Here is a 17,524-nt window from a genome sequence, read left to right on the forward strand (position 1 = left end):
AAAGGACAGATGAGTGTGGGGTCAAATAAAGTCCAGCCATCTGCTTGAACATTGACTCTCACAGAGCCACATCCAGGAGAGAGGAAGGGAAGCAGATGTCTGACAAACTTATAAGAGAAAAACCTTCAGCTATCTGGATCATATTTTGCATGCAATAAGAGGCCATGAAAATGAAATCACTTTATTATCTTTAATAATATCCCACTTTGCTCTTACATTTCTAGGGAGTTTCAGCAGGAGCAATGAGGTTTAGTTTTCTTGTTCAAATCTTGTCCTCTGCTTTTATACTTTACTGTGTAAATTCTTTTTTTAATTTTTAATTTTAATTTTTATTAATTACACTTTATTCACTTTGTATCCCTCCTGTAACTCCCTTTGTCCTCCCTTCCCAATCCCACCCTCCCTCTTTTTTTATAATTAATATTTTTTTATTTTTAAATAATTGTATACATTCACTTGTATCCCAGCTGTAGCCCTCTCCCTCTTTCCCTCCCAATCCTCCCCTCCCTCCCTCATCTCTTCCCTGCCCCTTTCCAAGTCCACTGAGAGGGGGTGTCCTCCTCTCCTTCCGTCTGGCCCTAGCTTATCAGGTATCTTCAGGATGGTTGCAATGTCCTTATCCGTGGCCTAGCAAGGCTGCTCCTCCCTCAGGGGGGAGGGGAAGCTCATGAGTTCATGTCAGAAACAGTTCCTGTCCGCCTTACTAGGAACCCACTTGGATACTGAGCTACCATGGCCACGTCTGAGCAGGGGTTGTAGGTTATATGCCTGCATGGTCCTTGGTTGGATAAACAGTCTCATAGAAGACCCCTGTGCTCAGATATATTTGGACCTTATGGTGCTCCCTGTCCCCTCTAGGATATACTAATTTCTCCTTCCTTCATATGATTACCTACACACTGCCGAAGGCTTGTGTACATTTGCTTTGATACATTGCTAGGTAGAGTCTTTCAGGTGCCTTCTGTGGTAGGCTACTGTCCTGTTACTTGTTTTCTCCTATTTCCAATGTCCATCCCCTTTGTCTTTCTAGATGAGGATTGATCATGTTACCCCTGGATCTCTTTCTTGTTTATCTTCTTTAGTTGTACATATTTTAGTATGTTTATCCTATCTTATAGGGCTATATAAGTGAGTATATACCATGTGTGTCTTTCTGCTTCTGGGATACCTCACTCAGGGTGATTTTTTCTAGATTCCACCATTTGCCTGCAAAATTCATGATTTCCTTGTTTTTAATTGCTGACTAGTATTCCATTCTGTAAAAGTACCACAATTTCTGTATCCATTCCTCTGTTGATGGACATCTGGGTTGTTTCCAGGTTCTGGCTATTACGAATAAGGCTGCTACAAACATGGTTGAGCAAATGTCCTTGTTGTGTAGTTGAGCCTATTTTGGATATATGCCTCGGAGTAGTATAGCTGGATCTTGAGATAGCACTATTCCTAATTGTCTGAGAAAGCGCCAGATTGATTTCCATAGCCATTGTACCAGTTGACATTCCCAAGCAATGGAGGAGGGTTCCCCTTTCTCCACATCCTCTCCAGCATGCGTTATCTCTTGAGTTTTTAATCTTAGCCATTCTGGTGGGTGTAAGGTGAAATCTCAGGGTTGTTTTGATTTGCATCTCTCTGATGGCTAGGGATGTTGAACATCTCCTTATGTGTTTCTCTGCCATTCTATATTCTTCTACAGAGAATTCTCTGTTTAGCTCCATACCCCATTTTTTTAATTGGGTTACTTGCATTATTGCCTTTTAACTTCTTTAGTTCTTTATGTATTCCAGATATCAGCCCTCTGTCAGATGTTGAGTTGGTGAAGATCCTTTCCCAATCTATAGGCTGTCGTTTTGTTCTAACGACAGTGTCTTTTGCTTTACAGAAGCGTTTCAGTTTCATGAGGTCCCATTTATTGATTGTTGCTCTTAGGGCTTGTGCTGATGGTGTTCTATTCAGGAAGTTGTCTCCTATGCCAATGAGTTCTAAGCTGTTCCCCACTTTTTCTTCTAACTGATTTAGAGTATTTGGTTTTATATTAAGGTCTTTGATCCATTTGGACTTTAGTTTTGTGCAGGGTGATAAATATGGATCTAGTTTCATTTTTTTTTTTCATGTAGACATCCAGTTGGACCAGCACCATTTGTTGAAGATGCTGTCTTTTTTCCCTTGAATGGTTTTGGCTTCTTTTTCAAAAATCAAGTATTCAAGGTGTGTGGGTTTATTTCTGGGTCTTCTATTCGGTTCCATTGATTCACTTTTCTGTTTCTATGCCAATACCAAGCACCACCCTCCCTCTTCTCTACCCATGTCCCTTCCCAAGTCCACTGATAGGGGAGGTCTTCCTCTCCTTCCCTCAATCCTAGTCTATCAGGTCTCATCAGGAGTGGCTGCATTGTCTTCCTCTGGCCTGGTAAGGCTGCTCCCCACTCAGGTGGAGGTGATCAAAGAGCAGGCAAATCAAGATAACCCAGAACTCCTGTGTAAATTCTTAATCCAAACAATGTAAATGATAATAAAATACCTGGAAATCATTTGAGACTCATATAAAATGGTTAAAATGAGACTAGGAAGACAGTTACCAGTCTTATTAACAATGATATATTTTGAAAATAATGTACACCTATAACCCTCTGTTCTGTGCTACCTAGGGTAAGAGAAAGAGAAATGGAAATACTGGAGCAAGAGGAAGCATTGTGCTCTTTTTTTTAACCACTTTAATACAGAGATTTTAGTTTTAAATGAACAAAAATTAAGAGGAATCTATATTAAACCCAAGCCAATATATCTGGACTTCAATCACCAGTTCACACAGCTGATTTTTGTCTGAGACAGAGCACGTCAGGAATTTTCCTTCTACGGACTGTGGAAGCCAAGATCAGCAAGCCACCATCCATGTTTGAAAACACATGGTGAAGGGCACGGGGTAATACAGCCAGGCTCTGCTGCCTGAAAGACTGTTCTGAAGGCAGTCTGACAGACCTACCACTTTGCTCTGTCATCATGGCAACACTGTTTCTTTTTTTTTTTTTTTTGTAACTATGCAGATTTCAGCTTTTTTATTTTTTAATATATTTTTTATTTATTACAATTTATTCACTTTGTATCCCAGCTATACCTCCCCCATTTCATCCCCTCCCAATCTCACCCTCCTTCCCTTTCTCATCCCCTCCCATGACTCTTCCCCAGTCCACTGATAGGAGAGGTCCTCCTCCCCTTCCATCTGACCCTAGCCTATCAGGTCTCATCAAGACTGTCTTTCATAGTCTTCCTCTGTGGCCTGGTAACGCTGCCTCCCTAATCATAGTAAAATCTGTAAAGTGAAATAAGCAAGAAGCAGTTCACATCTTATACCCTGATTTTTCACCCTTCTCATACAACCAGAAGGAAAAAGGCTCTAAGGATTTTCTTTTTTTTTTTTTTTTCTTTTTTTGTAGATCACACTGTTTTTCTTTACATTTATTCACATAATCATCAACCAGTCTCCCTTTTTTGCTGTTCATATTTGATCTTGGAAATAATAAGGTAACATTTCAAAATAGACTCTATCAGCCCAGAACATAAACATCCAGAAAACATTGTATACATAACTTAGTTTCTAAGAAATGAGCAAGCAAAAATGATCACTTCGCAGGGAATTTTGTGTCTGGTATTTTGTGCCTTTCTATATATTATGGTTTGATCGTGATATGTTCCTCCAAAACGGATGTGCTGAAAATTTGTTCCCCAAAGCAATATTCAGGGGTCTGACTAAATCGCTGTGGCTCTGACCCAACACAGGGATAGATTCGTCGTGTGAGGGCGTGACTGGAACATGGTAGAGACTAGGAGGTGGTCTGCGGTCGAGGATGTGTGCTTTAGAGACCCCCAGGGTCCGAATCCATTCACCTTCTCTCTGTTTTCTGTCTGTCCCACAGTGAGCCACCTTTTTCTTCCACAGTGTTCCGTGTCATCACTGGCCCAGAGATAAAGGTTAGTGATGGAGGACTGACGTTCTCGAAACTGTGAGTACAACTGTGTCTTTTCTCCTGTAAGCTGTTTTAACCAGGCATGTTGTCAGTCCCCGAAGGTTCATCTTAAAGTCATTTCTGTGTGACTTAGGTCTGATCACTTCAATAAAAACAGCAAGGATCAAATATTGATATTCTGAGGAAAACTTGACAATAGCTAATGTGGCAGTAATGGACATTCAGAGTCATAAAAAAGTCAAAGAGGGGTACAGATCCGAGTCCAGAGACTTCAGACCAGGAAGTCGCGGCTCAGGCTACCACCTACTGCCCATGTATACAACAATCAGAAAGAGCTTACGCAGAGAAGGGTTCAAGAAAGCTCGCTGTATCTTCCTATCATAGAAATTTCCCTCCAAACCCCCTTCCAATGATACTCTGGTCAAGTTATTGACACAGCCTGGCCTCTCGGCAGTACTAGGAAGCCCATTCTATTTGTAAAATACTTTTTAAAAAGATTTGTTTTTAATTTTCTGTGTATGAGTATTTTGCCTACGTGTGTGTGTGTGTGTGTGTGTGTGTGTGTGTGTGGTGACCACAGAGGTCAGAAGAAGGAGTTGGATCCCTGAATCCAGATGGGCAGTTTTCATCCTCTACACGAGTGCTATGTCCTTAGAAGAACAAGCAAGCATTTTTAGCCCCTACATCATTTCTCTAGGCCATAAAAAAACTCTTTAAAATTATTAAAATTCTACTTTATTTATTTTGAATTTCTGATCTCAATCTTTAAATTTTTCATGCAATATATTTTATCATATCCTTTCCATTCTTCCAACTCCTCCCAAGTCCTTCCTACCCACCCAACTTCATGTTTGTGCCCCCACTCAAAAAATACCTTTTAAAGATTTAATTTTACTAAGTGTTTCCCCGAGTCTTCCCTTTGGTGATTCTACTTCATTCATCTAAGCATCATTTACAGATTTATTGCACATTTCCATAATGCTAAAAGCCATCTGCCCTTTATCCATCTGGAGAGAAACCCATGGTTAAGGACACAAATGCAATACTGACTGCTCTCCCTCTGCTCCTCTCTCTTCTGTCCTGTCCTGTCCAGCCTTGGGGCTCCTTACCTGAATCACTCCTCCCAAGAACGAAACTGCCGCTGCAACCCCGATTCTCTGTAGCTCAAAGTCGGACAAGCCCAGCACACTTGAGTTGCTCTCTGTGGTGAGGTTCCTGCTGCTTTGAGGAACAAGCCGCTCGACAGCGTTGGCTGATATCAAGGATGTCAAGGCAAAAGTGCCTAAAAATGAGAATGGTGTTAGAAAACTTCCATACAAGCATTTAAAAGTTATTGGCTACCATGAATACTGAAAAGCCAACAAGAGCTATTAGAAACCCATTCGACTCTGGTGTACCCCCATTTCTCTGGCTCTCACCCCATTCCGTGAAAGAAAGAGGTACATCTGACATGCCGCAATGCCCTCTGAGCCAACATGTCTTTGTGAGCCACGCATCTTCCTAATTGCATGAAGAGTATCCACGGCACAGGATTGTTGCCTCGATTTCAGTCCAACCTTTCCACGTACCAACAAAGCCTCCTGAACTACACCACTCTGGACCAAAGTATTTTATCCACTAAACGATACAAATACCCATACTTTAGACTTTGGGGAGAATAAAAGGAGAAAAGCTTAAAGTTATTGGTAGTTGTTGGAAGAGCCAATCTACCAAAACAATCTCTCATCTTCCAAGATGTGTCTCAAATTCCGTACTCACAACTGTCTATCCAGTTATTCCTACCAGGCAATATACTTTCTATCTATGATTTCATAACCGAGTAGACTTTATTTTCATAGACAAAATGCATGGCCCCCAAATTATTAAACCCACCATTTTGTCTACTGCTGTTAGACAGGTTTCAATGGCTATTTCCTGTGAATATTCATAGCCTGGTATAAAAGTGGGTCTTTATTCAGTATGCTCCCCTCTTCCTGGACAAGAGCTCGGATGCCTTTCTTCTTGGCATAGCTTGCCTGAGAATGCAGCAGCATGAATGGGAAATGCGGATTCCCACAGGAATTGTCAGCAAACCCAAATTAAAGAAGCACGTGCTATGTCTTACAAGCATCCCTCACTTTATCACGCAAGGATCTTACCTTGTTCCAGTTTATATGTAAACATTTGGAGAAAGGAACTCTATGGGAAATAGGCAACCTACCACAGACACGAGGAGGACAGCAGAACCTGCTCTCGGTGGAAACCTAATACACAGACTTCTCTTCCTACTAGATTAGAGGGTTTGAAGAAGTGTGGTATCACTGTGCATTTAGGAAGAGGTAGGGATATGGATTCTGACAGACATAGCCTTACATCCCATAACTCTTCCTCAATCTCCTTCTCTATAAAAAGAGCATATTCTTCATCCTTTGACATTTTTAAAGGGCTTAAATGCCGTATAAATTATTTTATGGCATGTCATTAGCACCCAATAAATGTTAACCACTAGGTAAGTCTTAGTGAGATTAATGTTGTTCCATTGTGCTTTGCTCTGTTCTCTGAGATTTGATGGTATACAAATACATGCAAGAAATTAAGTATTAGTCTCTCGGTGAGCTAGATATTCTTAATAAATCAATAGGTGTAAAAAGTGTACTCATCATACAGGACCAAATTAAGAACGTAACTAATGATTGGAGACACGACCAGAACTCAGACAGGTAATGCGAAGTAAAGAGCATTCATCAAGTAAGGCACAATTCACAGCACAGAGACCTGATATCAAATCAAATAGTTAGTGGAAAAGCCACAACTTGAGGCCTTTAAACTCTCCAAAGCACAGAGCAAAAGTGCTTTCTACCAAAGCTGCATAACAGATAACTGCAGATTTTTTTAAATGCATTAATTTTTCAGTTTAGGATTCTATTTCCTAAGGTTTAGAAGATAGGAAGAAAATGAACAGGACAGGAGGGGACATCTGAAAGTCTTGGCTGGGGGAGGGAGATGAGCCTCCGTCAGCTGCATGGCCCTCTGTATCTAAACACTTATGTGTATTTTTTTAAACGGCATCCTGTGGAATTGTTTCTAATTTTCTCTAAATTTATGAATAGTCTTTGCCATTTCAAAGAATTTTCTAATTTTGAAGATGAATAAAGACTAAATTAAGAACTAAATTAAGGCACATCGAAAGGTTGGAGACATTAAGGCATATTGTCACATATTTATTGCCTTAAACAATTCGGTTTTTATCAGGTTCATAACCAAATTTATTTTTCTCTTTTCTAGTCCAACAAATAAATCAGCTAATTCTTTTCCATGATTTCTATGAGCCATAATTATATTTTATGCAATTTTATTTTATAATATATTTTAAGGAATTATAGTTTAATCGTAAAAGTTCAAATAGCTAAATGAACTAGCACATGTAACAACTGTACACAGCTGCAGGAAGTAAGTGCCTTCAAAAGATATGAGAACTCAACGCAGGTGCACTTTTTCCACTGAGTCCACACAGGAATGAGCCTGTTAATAGCCAACCACGGTTGGAAGGAAGGGGCCCAAGATTCTTCGAAGCCCTCCTACTTCCATTGTGGCCATTGATCAACTATGGAAACTGAGGAGTCATTGACATTATTTGAACATCCATTCGTGAACCCTCTAAGCTCTAATGGAGAATTCCAGGCTGCTAAACAAAAACATGACCAAGAAAAAAGCATTTGAAAAGAGAATGTGTTAATAAAGGAAAGGAGACAACGAAGAATGGAAAGGCAAGGAGTAATCAGAATACATGGTTTACATGGATGAAAATGTCAAAAAACAAATTTAGTTTTTAAAGTGATTTTAGTATAATGTCTTACTGTGTTTAATCAGACAGAAGTACGTTGAACACCTAACTGGTAAGCTGCTTTTCTTTCACAAAAGTACATTAGCTTCTTAATAAAGTTTCAGGGTGCATAAATCTTCCAGATACACTGAAATACGATCAAATAAAAGAGAAGCATGAATCGTACATTAAATATTTGTGGTCATCTTTAGAGATTCAATGGCCCCTTATCATTAGGATCACAGGAAGATCATGAAAGTCATTTCTGTGACTCCCATCACTGATATCAGGAGGGAAAATGTCACCTATTTGTTACTGATGTTAATGATTTTTAATATTAGCTTTCAATCAAAATAAGAAGGTCCAGCAGGTTCTGAGAAGTATAAATTTACAAATAAAATACTGCTCATCTTTACTGTACAGTAGAATGACTGTGTAGTTTGCAAAAATGTGTATTTTGATATATCTGTAAGCTGTTAATAAGTGATTAACATTTTATAGTTACAGAATCTCACACAAATGCTAACTTATGCATTTGAAACTGTGCAACCAGGAAAAAATCTGCAAAAATTAACGATGAAGTGCAGTGGTTTGTGTGTATATACATTTCAGTATTATCAGATTATGCAATTTTTAAAGTTTTTGGATTTAGACAGCAATTTACTCTGAGATGCAAACTAACCTAAATTGTTGTGTAGCTCAGGCAGGGCTTGAATCTGTGGCATTTTGTAGAATTCCTGCTGCAGCCTCCCAAGCGTGTGAACTACCACGCATGACGTTGGCTTCTAGAAGTAATCATGGTCTATTGGGAATCTTTTTTGCCTTTTTCTCTTGGGAAATTTTGTTTTGCCTTTTTCTCTTATCTTGTGTCAAACACAAGGAATGTCTGTGGAGTCACTTCCAAAACGCTTCACTCTTTCTTGCTATAGACATACTTAAATGTTCTGTGGCCAAATTAGAAGGCAGAACAATGAAAAAGCAGTAAGCTTTAGGAATTTTTGGCCATGTACAGTAGTTCACATCTGTAATTCCCACATTCCAGGGGACCGTTAGTGATAACATGTCTTAAATGATAAGTAAATATTGAAGAAAATTTTCGATTCATTTTGTGCTTTTCTCCTGTTGCATCTATTTGGAAGAAAACTCATTCAATGAGTTTTTCTAAAACATTTTGTTGTCGGGAAGAAGAAAGTAGTTTGGGTTTCAGACCTGACTACATCTGATGTGTAAATTGTATGTCTGTGACTTTAATCTGTGCTGTCATAAGAAACTTTGTAAGTTTTTTTCCTTGCTCACTTGAAGTATATATATAATACAAATTAAGGTTCACATTAAAGGGTTGTGTTAAGACAAGAACATGTAACTCTCTCAACAAACTCCTAATAAATAGTATACACATTGTTCTGAAACATATACGTATATACAAGCAGACACATAGATGTACATGGCCACATGTGCACACATATGTACTGAAATACACATTTTCTTATATTGTTGAATGCCTCAGAAGAGTAGAGATACATTTTTGAGACTCCATTGTGGCTAGTTTCACTGTTGTAGGCATATCAGAGTGTATTTACCCATACTCCGTCAACTATGATGCCAAGTGAAATATCCTATTATGAACCATGTTGTCTATGACAATTTTTGTTGACTGAAATATGTCACTCTGGCAAGAATCGGAGGGTGGTATATGCATGTGCATAAGACCTCCTGTGAACATGACAATTTTAATTCGGCGTGTCTTCATAGTGTCTGAGGCAGCATGTTCATTGCTACCAAGCCCCCTCAGAATGCTGCTTCATAGAGCACTCATTATGCAGCAAGTCTATAAGGGACTGCTAACTTTTGACCTCTCTCTCATAACAAAGTTTAGTGATATGAAAACCAAACTTTTACAGGTACAAAATTGGCTTATGGAAAAACATATATGTGTGTGTAACTGTATACGATAAGCAAAAATATGACTTCTCAAATTTTCTACAGCTATTCTTCAGAATCTATAAATATGTATGTTCCATGGAAAGAAATTGTAAATGTAGCAGGTGAAATTCAGTTCAATAATCAACTGGTCTTAAAATATAATTATCCTGGATTTTCTGGCTATAGACAGTGAAATCACACCATCATGTAAATACAAAAGATGAAGGCAAAAGCAGGGAGTCAGAGAGAGATCTCAGGGTACCACCAGTGGCCTTGAAAACTGTCAAAAGGCCAGGAGCCCAGCTAGAAGATAGAAAAGTCAAGAAAATGAGCTGTTAGATAAAGCATGAAGAAAGGAACGCAGCCTCGCCGACTGCTTATTTTAGGCCTAGAAGACTCATTCACACACGGACCTCCAGAACAATAGAAACTCCTTTTGTTTCAAGCCACTTATCTCATGATAATTTGTGATGACAGTAGGAAAGTAATACGATAAACAACATGAACTCACCGCGGAAGACAGACCTCAACACGAAATGCACAGCAATGTCTGCAGATATTTCCACTGAACTATACATTGTTACTGGCTGAATATTTAAGATTCAGGCAACATTTTGTAAGTAACCTCAGATGTCCACATTAATACATGCAAGTATTAAACACTATTTACTCATTGTGTAGCTCTCACTATTGTAAGACATGAGTGACGGGTCGTCTTATTATCTAAAAAGTGACAGTTTTAAAGCTCTGCCTGGGCCGTACAGGGGGCGAATAACAAAGAGCCATGCACTTGGGTGTGGCGTGCACAGAAGTGCGGCTCATTCCAACATCAGAAGAACCGACTGCTCACCCTTACCATTGCTTTTGTGTTTTTTAGAGATCACAGCGAAGTAGGGAGAGAGACACCCATTTAAAGGTCCAGGAGAATCCAACTAGAGGAAACTTAGATCACTTAGTAAAAGAGTCAGAGAAATACAATCAAACTGGTTTTCAATATTTGAGCAACTAAACTTTATGGTGTTTGCATTCTTGCCAATGTTTACATTCTTATTCCATTGTCAGTTTGGCAATGCTTCTTATTTTCAGTTTCCTTTATGGCACAGCAATACGGCAATAAATCATGGGGTGTATCTGACAAATAGACATACCTCACACTCCCTCCATACCAGGAGTGAGGCTTTAAAAGGGTAAGCAGGAGCTAATGACCACCCTGAGTCCCTTTCATTAGTTGTAAGAAAAACTTAAGCATAGACAGTAATTATTACCTGTGGCAACATGGCGTCCCATTCCAAATACGGCATAAATGATCGCTGGAAACAGAGATCCATATAAACCAAAAACTGGGTGTACAGATGAAAGAATAGCGAAGGACAGTCCTGTGAAGAAGTCCAGAGCAGTTAGGACCATCTCGTATACCCAAGATACAGTACACAACGGATACTCCCAACAGACTGCACCATCCCCAGACTGCCAATCCTGTCACAACACTCCTTATCACAACTTATAGTTACCATGGGTTGAACTGTGTCCCTCATATAAGTCTTAACCATCGACACCTCAGAATGTGGAATACATATTGAGAATAGGATCATTACAGACACTTTAAATAAAGCTTTATTGTAATATGGATAGAGACTCACTCAATCAGAATGGTATTATTTTAGAGAACATTTTGTGAGGAGAGAGGAGAGTTCATCCAAACATCAGATGAAGACAAAAGTAGAGATTGGGCTGTTGTTTCATTTTACCACAAACAAACAAACAAACAAACAAACAAACTAAGGACTGGCAAAACAACAGAAATAAGAGAAGAAGTTTGGAATGTTGTCTTCTTTGCAACTCCTAGGATTCAGCCCTATTGACACCTACATTTGGGACTTTTACACTCCAAAACTATAAGGTAGTTTTGAGATGCTTTCCCAGACATTTGTGCTACTTTGGTGTGGCAGCCTGTGAAAGAAACACAATGTCTCTGTCTAGAGGGACATAAAAATGCAAGTCATTTCTGAGCAAAGTTAAAATACTTGTCCCTGATAGATGTTAAATATCAAAACCTTCATATTTCTAATCCATTAACTCATGTGTCTTTGTAAGTTCATTTAAACCTTGTGTTTTGCAAAAGCACACAGAGGTTATGGGGTTAAATGTAAAAGATAGTCCTTGGAATGTCTGTGTAAACAGTACTTAGATAGGAGAGAGGAAACCTCATTCCATCTCTAACACACGTGACGCCATAATTAGAACTGTGTGCTCAGGACTCAGCATGTGTAAGGTAAAAGAAATGTAAGCCAAAGTGAATCCACAGCACGTGGAACAGTGTATTCTAGAGCCATATCGTAAAGTGTTGAGGAACTGAGGGTCCACACAGGAAACGCTGTTTCATTGACTTGTCCATCTTTCCAATCTCTAGTGCCTAAGAAAGAAAAGAGCGGCCCATCAGGAACACTGAGAGACGCTCATAGAAAACCCTGAGGGCGTATATAAGTTAGAAATATGCAGCCTGGAAACCTAAGGGATTTGGGATTGTTTTATTTTAAAGTCAAAGGTTTGAACTTTAACTTAACAAGTTATATCACTTGATAAATCCGATCACTAGTCAAACAAGATTCTTTCAATAAAGAAAATTTATATAACTAAAAATTAGCCAGTGGCAAAAGCTTATTTTTTTTCCTTATTAAAAAAAAAAAAAAAAACTGAAGTTTGGGTGGTGGCAGATTGACTTAAAAACTTGTCATAAGAAATGTGTTTAATTAATTCAGAACTCATCCTGTTAGCACTTTCAGCGTAAGCGACTTTAATACAGCATTTCACTGAGACGATAGATAGCAGATAGTACATACATACATACATACACACACACATACATACATACATGCAGACATACTCTCATGATATACAGACAGGCAGATAGATAGATACATATTCTCATTCCGATGGATAAAAGCTCAAATCTGTAAATAAACAGAATGTGGAAGCTGTAGAAAATACAGCAACGGGACACTAGGAAGAAAGGGCACAGACTCCACCCTGTACATCCCACACTCCAGGTTAATGAAGCTATAAAGACCTGAAATGTGAGGAGAGGTGTGCCTGAGCATCTTTCCTCAGCAGTTAGGAAGAAGGCACAATTATCCCATGAAATAGGGAGGTACTGTGAAAGTTTTCTTTCCCTCTGCCTGTCCCTGTTTATTTTCTTTCTACCTTCTCTTTTTTCCAAACCTTCTTCTGCTCTCCTTTCACATTTTGTACCAGCTCTAATTGGGGAATGACGGGAAACATCTGGACCCTCTTAACGTTGATGCAGTAAGAATAAGGATTTGGAGCCACCAAAGCTACGTGGTTCATTTCACTTTTGGGACCAGTCTTGGGGTGTTTTTATTTGCACAGTGATTAATTATCTTTCATATTTATTGTCTTTTGTTAGGTGTGGGTGAGTGAGAGTTTGTTTTGTGTGTAAGCATGTGTGCATTTGGATGTCAGAAATGGATGTCAGTGCTGCCTTGAATCTTTGGACTTTAGTTTTTGAGAGTGTTTCACACTGGGACCTGGAAATTACTGATTCGTCACTCCTATTCCAATTCTGGTATTATAAGCCCACACTAAGACATGGGTGCTAGGGATTGAACTCAGGACTTCAGGCTTGAACAGAAGTATTTGCTGACTGACCTGTCTCCTTTTTGTTTGTCTGTCTGTCTGTTTTGAGACAGGATCTCTCCCTGGCTATTGTGATACTCAGTATGTAAACCAAGCTGGCCTTGATTTCAGAGTTCCACCTGTCTGCCTGCCAAGTGCTGGATGAGCTATCGCTTAAGTGCCCTTAAATTCCTTCTTAATTGTGCTACAATTAGAAATACAATACTGTTTCCATAGCGCACAGTGAGAAATTCCTAACTGACATTTTAACCTCGCATATGTAGTTCATAGTAACATAAATACCATATCCTTTATTAGATAACTAAACATTAAAATTTGTAACAAATGGTTGGTTCACAAAAATGGAAAATGCCTACACTGATTATTGAATAATAAATAATATAATGGGCAAAGTGTGAGGAGCGAGGTTGAGATCATTCTACACAGATGGAAAATGTTCAAAACAGAATTCTAGCAATTAATTTCTTTGGTTCCTGGGATAGAAAGCTCTTTATTATGATCATATGAGGTAGAAAGTGGTACTTCAGATACCACAGTGTCTTAGGTGTAAGGACAAGTGTTACAAACACATCTGTGATTTTGGAGGACAGCAATTTGAACCTTCAGGAGCTCCTTGCCCTCCAACTTCCTCAGAGCAGACTAGAGCGATAAAAGATATCCAAGCCAGGAGGTTGCATTTTTACTCCATAGATATGTCCTTTAGGTAGCCAACTTCACTCCCTTTGATGCCCCATGAGACTCAGCCAGAGGATGGAGAAAAGAACGTGCCTCTCATTTATAGTTAGTAAAGCTACTGCTTGAAGAGAAAGAGAAGGGTTTGATTAACAAAAATGGGGGATTCCTGAAAGAGTGGCTATCTCAGGGACTGACTACGACTGTTGTCCAGATGGCCTGTTCAATCTCATAGACAGACCTGGACAGGAACTTCAGCAGACACAGAGCACCCACAGGAGGAACTGTCTACTCAGGCCTGAAAAGGGCTGCTAGGACCTCTACAGCCTAGACATGGCCAGCGAAGAATCTACTGTTCCTTCCATGGCTTCTTGTTTGTTCCTCCTTGAGATCTTAGCAGCCACCCAAATCGTGCCTCAGACTAACTTGAGAGAAGTAGCTAAAGCAAGAAGATCAAATGAACACAGGTGAGACCTGACTACACACAGATGAAAATGATGAACTCAGATACGTGAGAAGTTGGAAGAAAGAGAATAAAGAGGTATAAGTATAAATTTTTACTCAATTTATAACTTTACATTTTTTATTCTATCTATGTAAAGTGGGGGAGGGGGTAGATGCCAAGGCAAAAAAACGGAGGTAAGAGGACAAAAGTCATCACCAGGCTTGGAGGCGAGGACCTCTACCCATTGCACTGTCTCACTGAAAGTGATAAAAGGGAAGGCATAAGATAAATGATGTAATATATTATAATCTAAATTTTTTAATGATAGAAAAATGCAATGAGAATTTCAAAGAGATGTTAAAAATAACAAGACATACACATTTTTAATGTTAAAACACAATAGATGCTTTTTTAAAGGTATGCTTCCCATTTTAGAGGCAAATTTTTGTTATCATTGTATCTAGAAAGGCACAGTCTCTAACTAGCCAGGCGGCTTCACTTCTTTGCCCTCATGGCAGATAACACTGGCTTACAGCAACCAGAGGCTGAAAGTGGAAGAGGAATATTGCCCACAGTGGCAGGAAAATGACAATAAATAGGTAAGTAAAACCGCCATATGCACATCCAACTTCATAGAGACCTGGGGGCCAACACATAACACTATGTGTTAAAATAATCTGGGGAATGATTAAACAACAATTAGCTAAATATGCACCACTACAAAGATGACTGCTTATTTTTTTTTGGTATCATTGTGCTATGGAATAATTTATAGTTGCTCATATGCTTGAGTTGAAACTATTTCCATTAATCTAGAGGCAGAATCTGCGATGTTTTGTGACACATGCAAACAAGTTTCAGGATTCCATGATTAGCATGGTAATTTTATGTGACGATACAAGGAGACTAGGTGAGATCTTTATCTTGTATTATGAGTTTATAAACCCTATACTATTTAAGCATTTTTAATGAAGACTAAAAAATTATCTTACCCTAATTTTTATGAAAGTTATTAGGAGACTCTTTTTCTCCAAAGGGATGCTTGCTTTTGGCTTTCTCAGAGATTGCTCTAGAGGTCATGTGGTAGACACTGAAGCCCGGGAGAAAGGAAAGTTAGAAAACTCTCACCAGCATGCAGGTGGAGGCAGAGGAGAAAGGGTCAGCATTGCAGGTAGGACCGTGTCACAAACACATCTGAAAACAAATCATCTCCATGGCTTGTGGTTAAGGTACAGAATAATTTCATCCTAACATATGTCACATAATAGAAGGCGACCTATCAGCTGGATGTGAGCAGAGAATGCCGGAGCCACAAAAGATAAATAACTAAATAAAAACAAAAAGACAAATTAACAAGAACGCAGTTCAAGCCCTGGAAGCCACCTGAAGAAAAGAGAGATAAATAAGCTGAAGGCAGAAAATCTGATTAAAATCTAACATGGAAGAGTGAGGAATTGTCAGGTGCAGAGAGAAAAAACAACAGCAACAGAGGGCCTGGAAGGAAAGCCACATACACAGGTTTGTGGTAAATCCATAGAAGCATTTTCCTGAAGGGGAGGAAAAGTCCTCTGAGCCTGATAATAGGCTGTCACAACCCAAGAACCAACACTTCCAGGGCATACAGGAAACAGGAACCGGGAGAAACAGAAGGAAAAACCAAACACAGGGAACAATCAGGAAGTGTGAGGGAATCATATGATAAAAGGGGGAGTTAGTATGACCGGGAGAGGACAGGAGCTCCCCAAGGACAAAATATATCAGTCCTCTATGAGACTGTTTCTCCAAAAAAGGACCATGTATGGATATAACCTAGAACCTCTGTTTGGATGTAGCCCATGGTAGCTCAGTATCCAAGTGTGTTTCCCTAGTAAAGGGAACAGGAACTATTTCTGACATGAACTCAAGGACTGGCTCCTTTGCCTCACCCCCTCCCCACGAGGGAGAAACAGCCTTGCTAGGCCACAGAGGAGGACATTGCAGCCAGTACTAAAGATACCTGATAAGCTAGGATCAGATGGAAGGGGAGGAGGACCTCCCCTAGCAGTGGACTTGGAAAGGGACAGGGAGGAGATGAGGGAAGGAGGGTGGGATTGGGAGGGAATGAGTGAGGGGGCTAAGGCTGGGATACAAAGTAAATAACCTGTGATTAATATTAAAAAATAAAAAAGAAAATTGTAGAGAAAGACTTAGTGTTAAAGGGGCCTAGACCAAGAAGAGCTGATTTTATTTTTTAATTACCTCTAAGATAAAATGACCTTGAGCAGATCCAAGTTTCATGGGTCCTAAATTTTATTAATTTTGAGACACTTAATAGAAAGATAAAATTACAATATATTATTAGTTACTTCAAATCTGAGGCTTGAAACTATAAACCTACCAGAATGGAACACAGCAGATAAGCTTTGTATGACACGCTAGACATTAAATATTTTGTACAGGATCCCAAAGAATAGGCTCAAAAGGAGAGAAAAGAGACTGTATCAAAGTTTTGCACAGCCAAGGACATAACTTGTGGGAAAGAAAAAATATTTGCAAAATATACATTGGATAAAGATTTATTGTCCAAAATATTTAAGGAATTCAGCTCAATATCAAGAAAGCAAAACTAGAGCTAGGGGCATTGCTCAGTGGGTGAGGGAACTTGCCATGCACACATGAGCATCTGAGTTCACTCCCCAGAATCCATGTGAAAAGCCTGGTGAGGTCCTCATAACCTCAGTGCTGGGGACTGGGGGTAGAGAATCAGGACAGTCTCTGGGGATTGCCAGGCTTCAGCATAGCTGCGGGTTCAGTGCCATTCCCTGTGTCGAGGAAGTAAGGTAGAGAATGACAGAGCAGCATGTCTACCATCCCTCTGTGACCTTCGTATGTGCACCCCCCCACACACACACACATACACGGACACACACCATGCCCATGCAGCATACACACAGGAAAAATAAAACACCCAACTGATGATGAAGAAAGGAGGCTGGGGGTGGCTCAGCAGTTCAGAGCATGCACAGCCCTTGCAGGGGACCCAGGTTCAGTTCCAGGCGCCCACGGCAGGTGACTGTCAAAGGGCTG

General features: G+C 39.6%; 1 protein-coding gene across 2 annotated transcripts in view; it reads right to left on the bottom strand.

Moving 5' to 3' along the window:
- Nucleotides 1–17,524, bottom strand: part of Slc26a7 (solute carrier family 26 member 7) — a 119,096-nt gene that overhangs the window by 88,712 nt on the left and 12,860 nt on the right. For both annotated transcript variants that reach the window (XM_060386017.1, XM_060386016.1), the window contains exons 3-4: nt 10,953–11,063; nt 5,072–5,244 (exon numbers count right to left, since the gene is read on the bottom strand). In XM_060386017.1, coding sequence (XP_060242000.1) covers nt 5,072–5,244; nt 10,953–11,063 — 284 coding nt within the window. The remainder of the gene's footprint in view (nt 1–5,071; nt 5,245–10,952; nt 11,064–17,524) is intronic.

The sequence above is a fragment of the Meriones unguiculatus genome, chromosome 6, assembly GCF_030254825.1.
Source record: "Meriones unguiculatus strain TT.TT164.6M chromosome 6, Bangor_MerUng_6.1, whole genome shotgun sequence".
In the NCBI taxonomy this organism is placed as follows: domain Eukaryota; kingdom Metazoa; phylum Chordata; class Mammalia; order Rodentia; family Muridae; genus Meriones; species Meriones unguiculatus.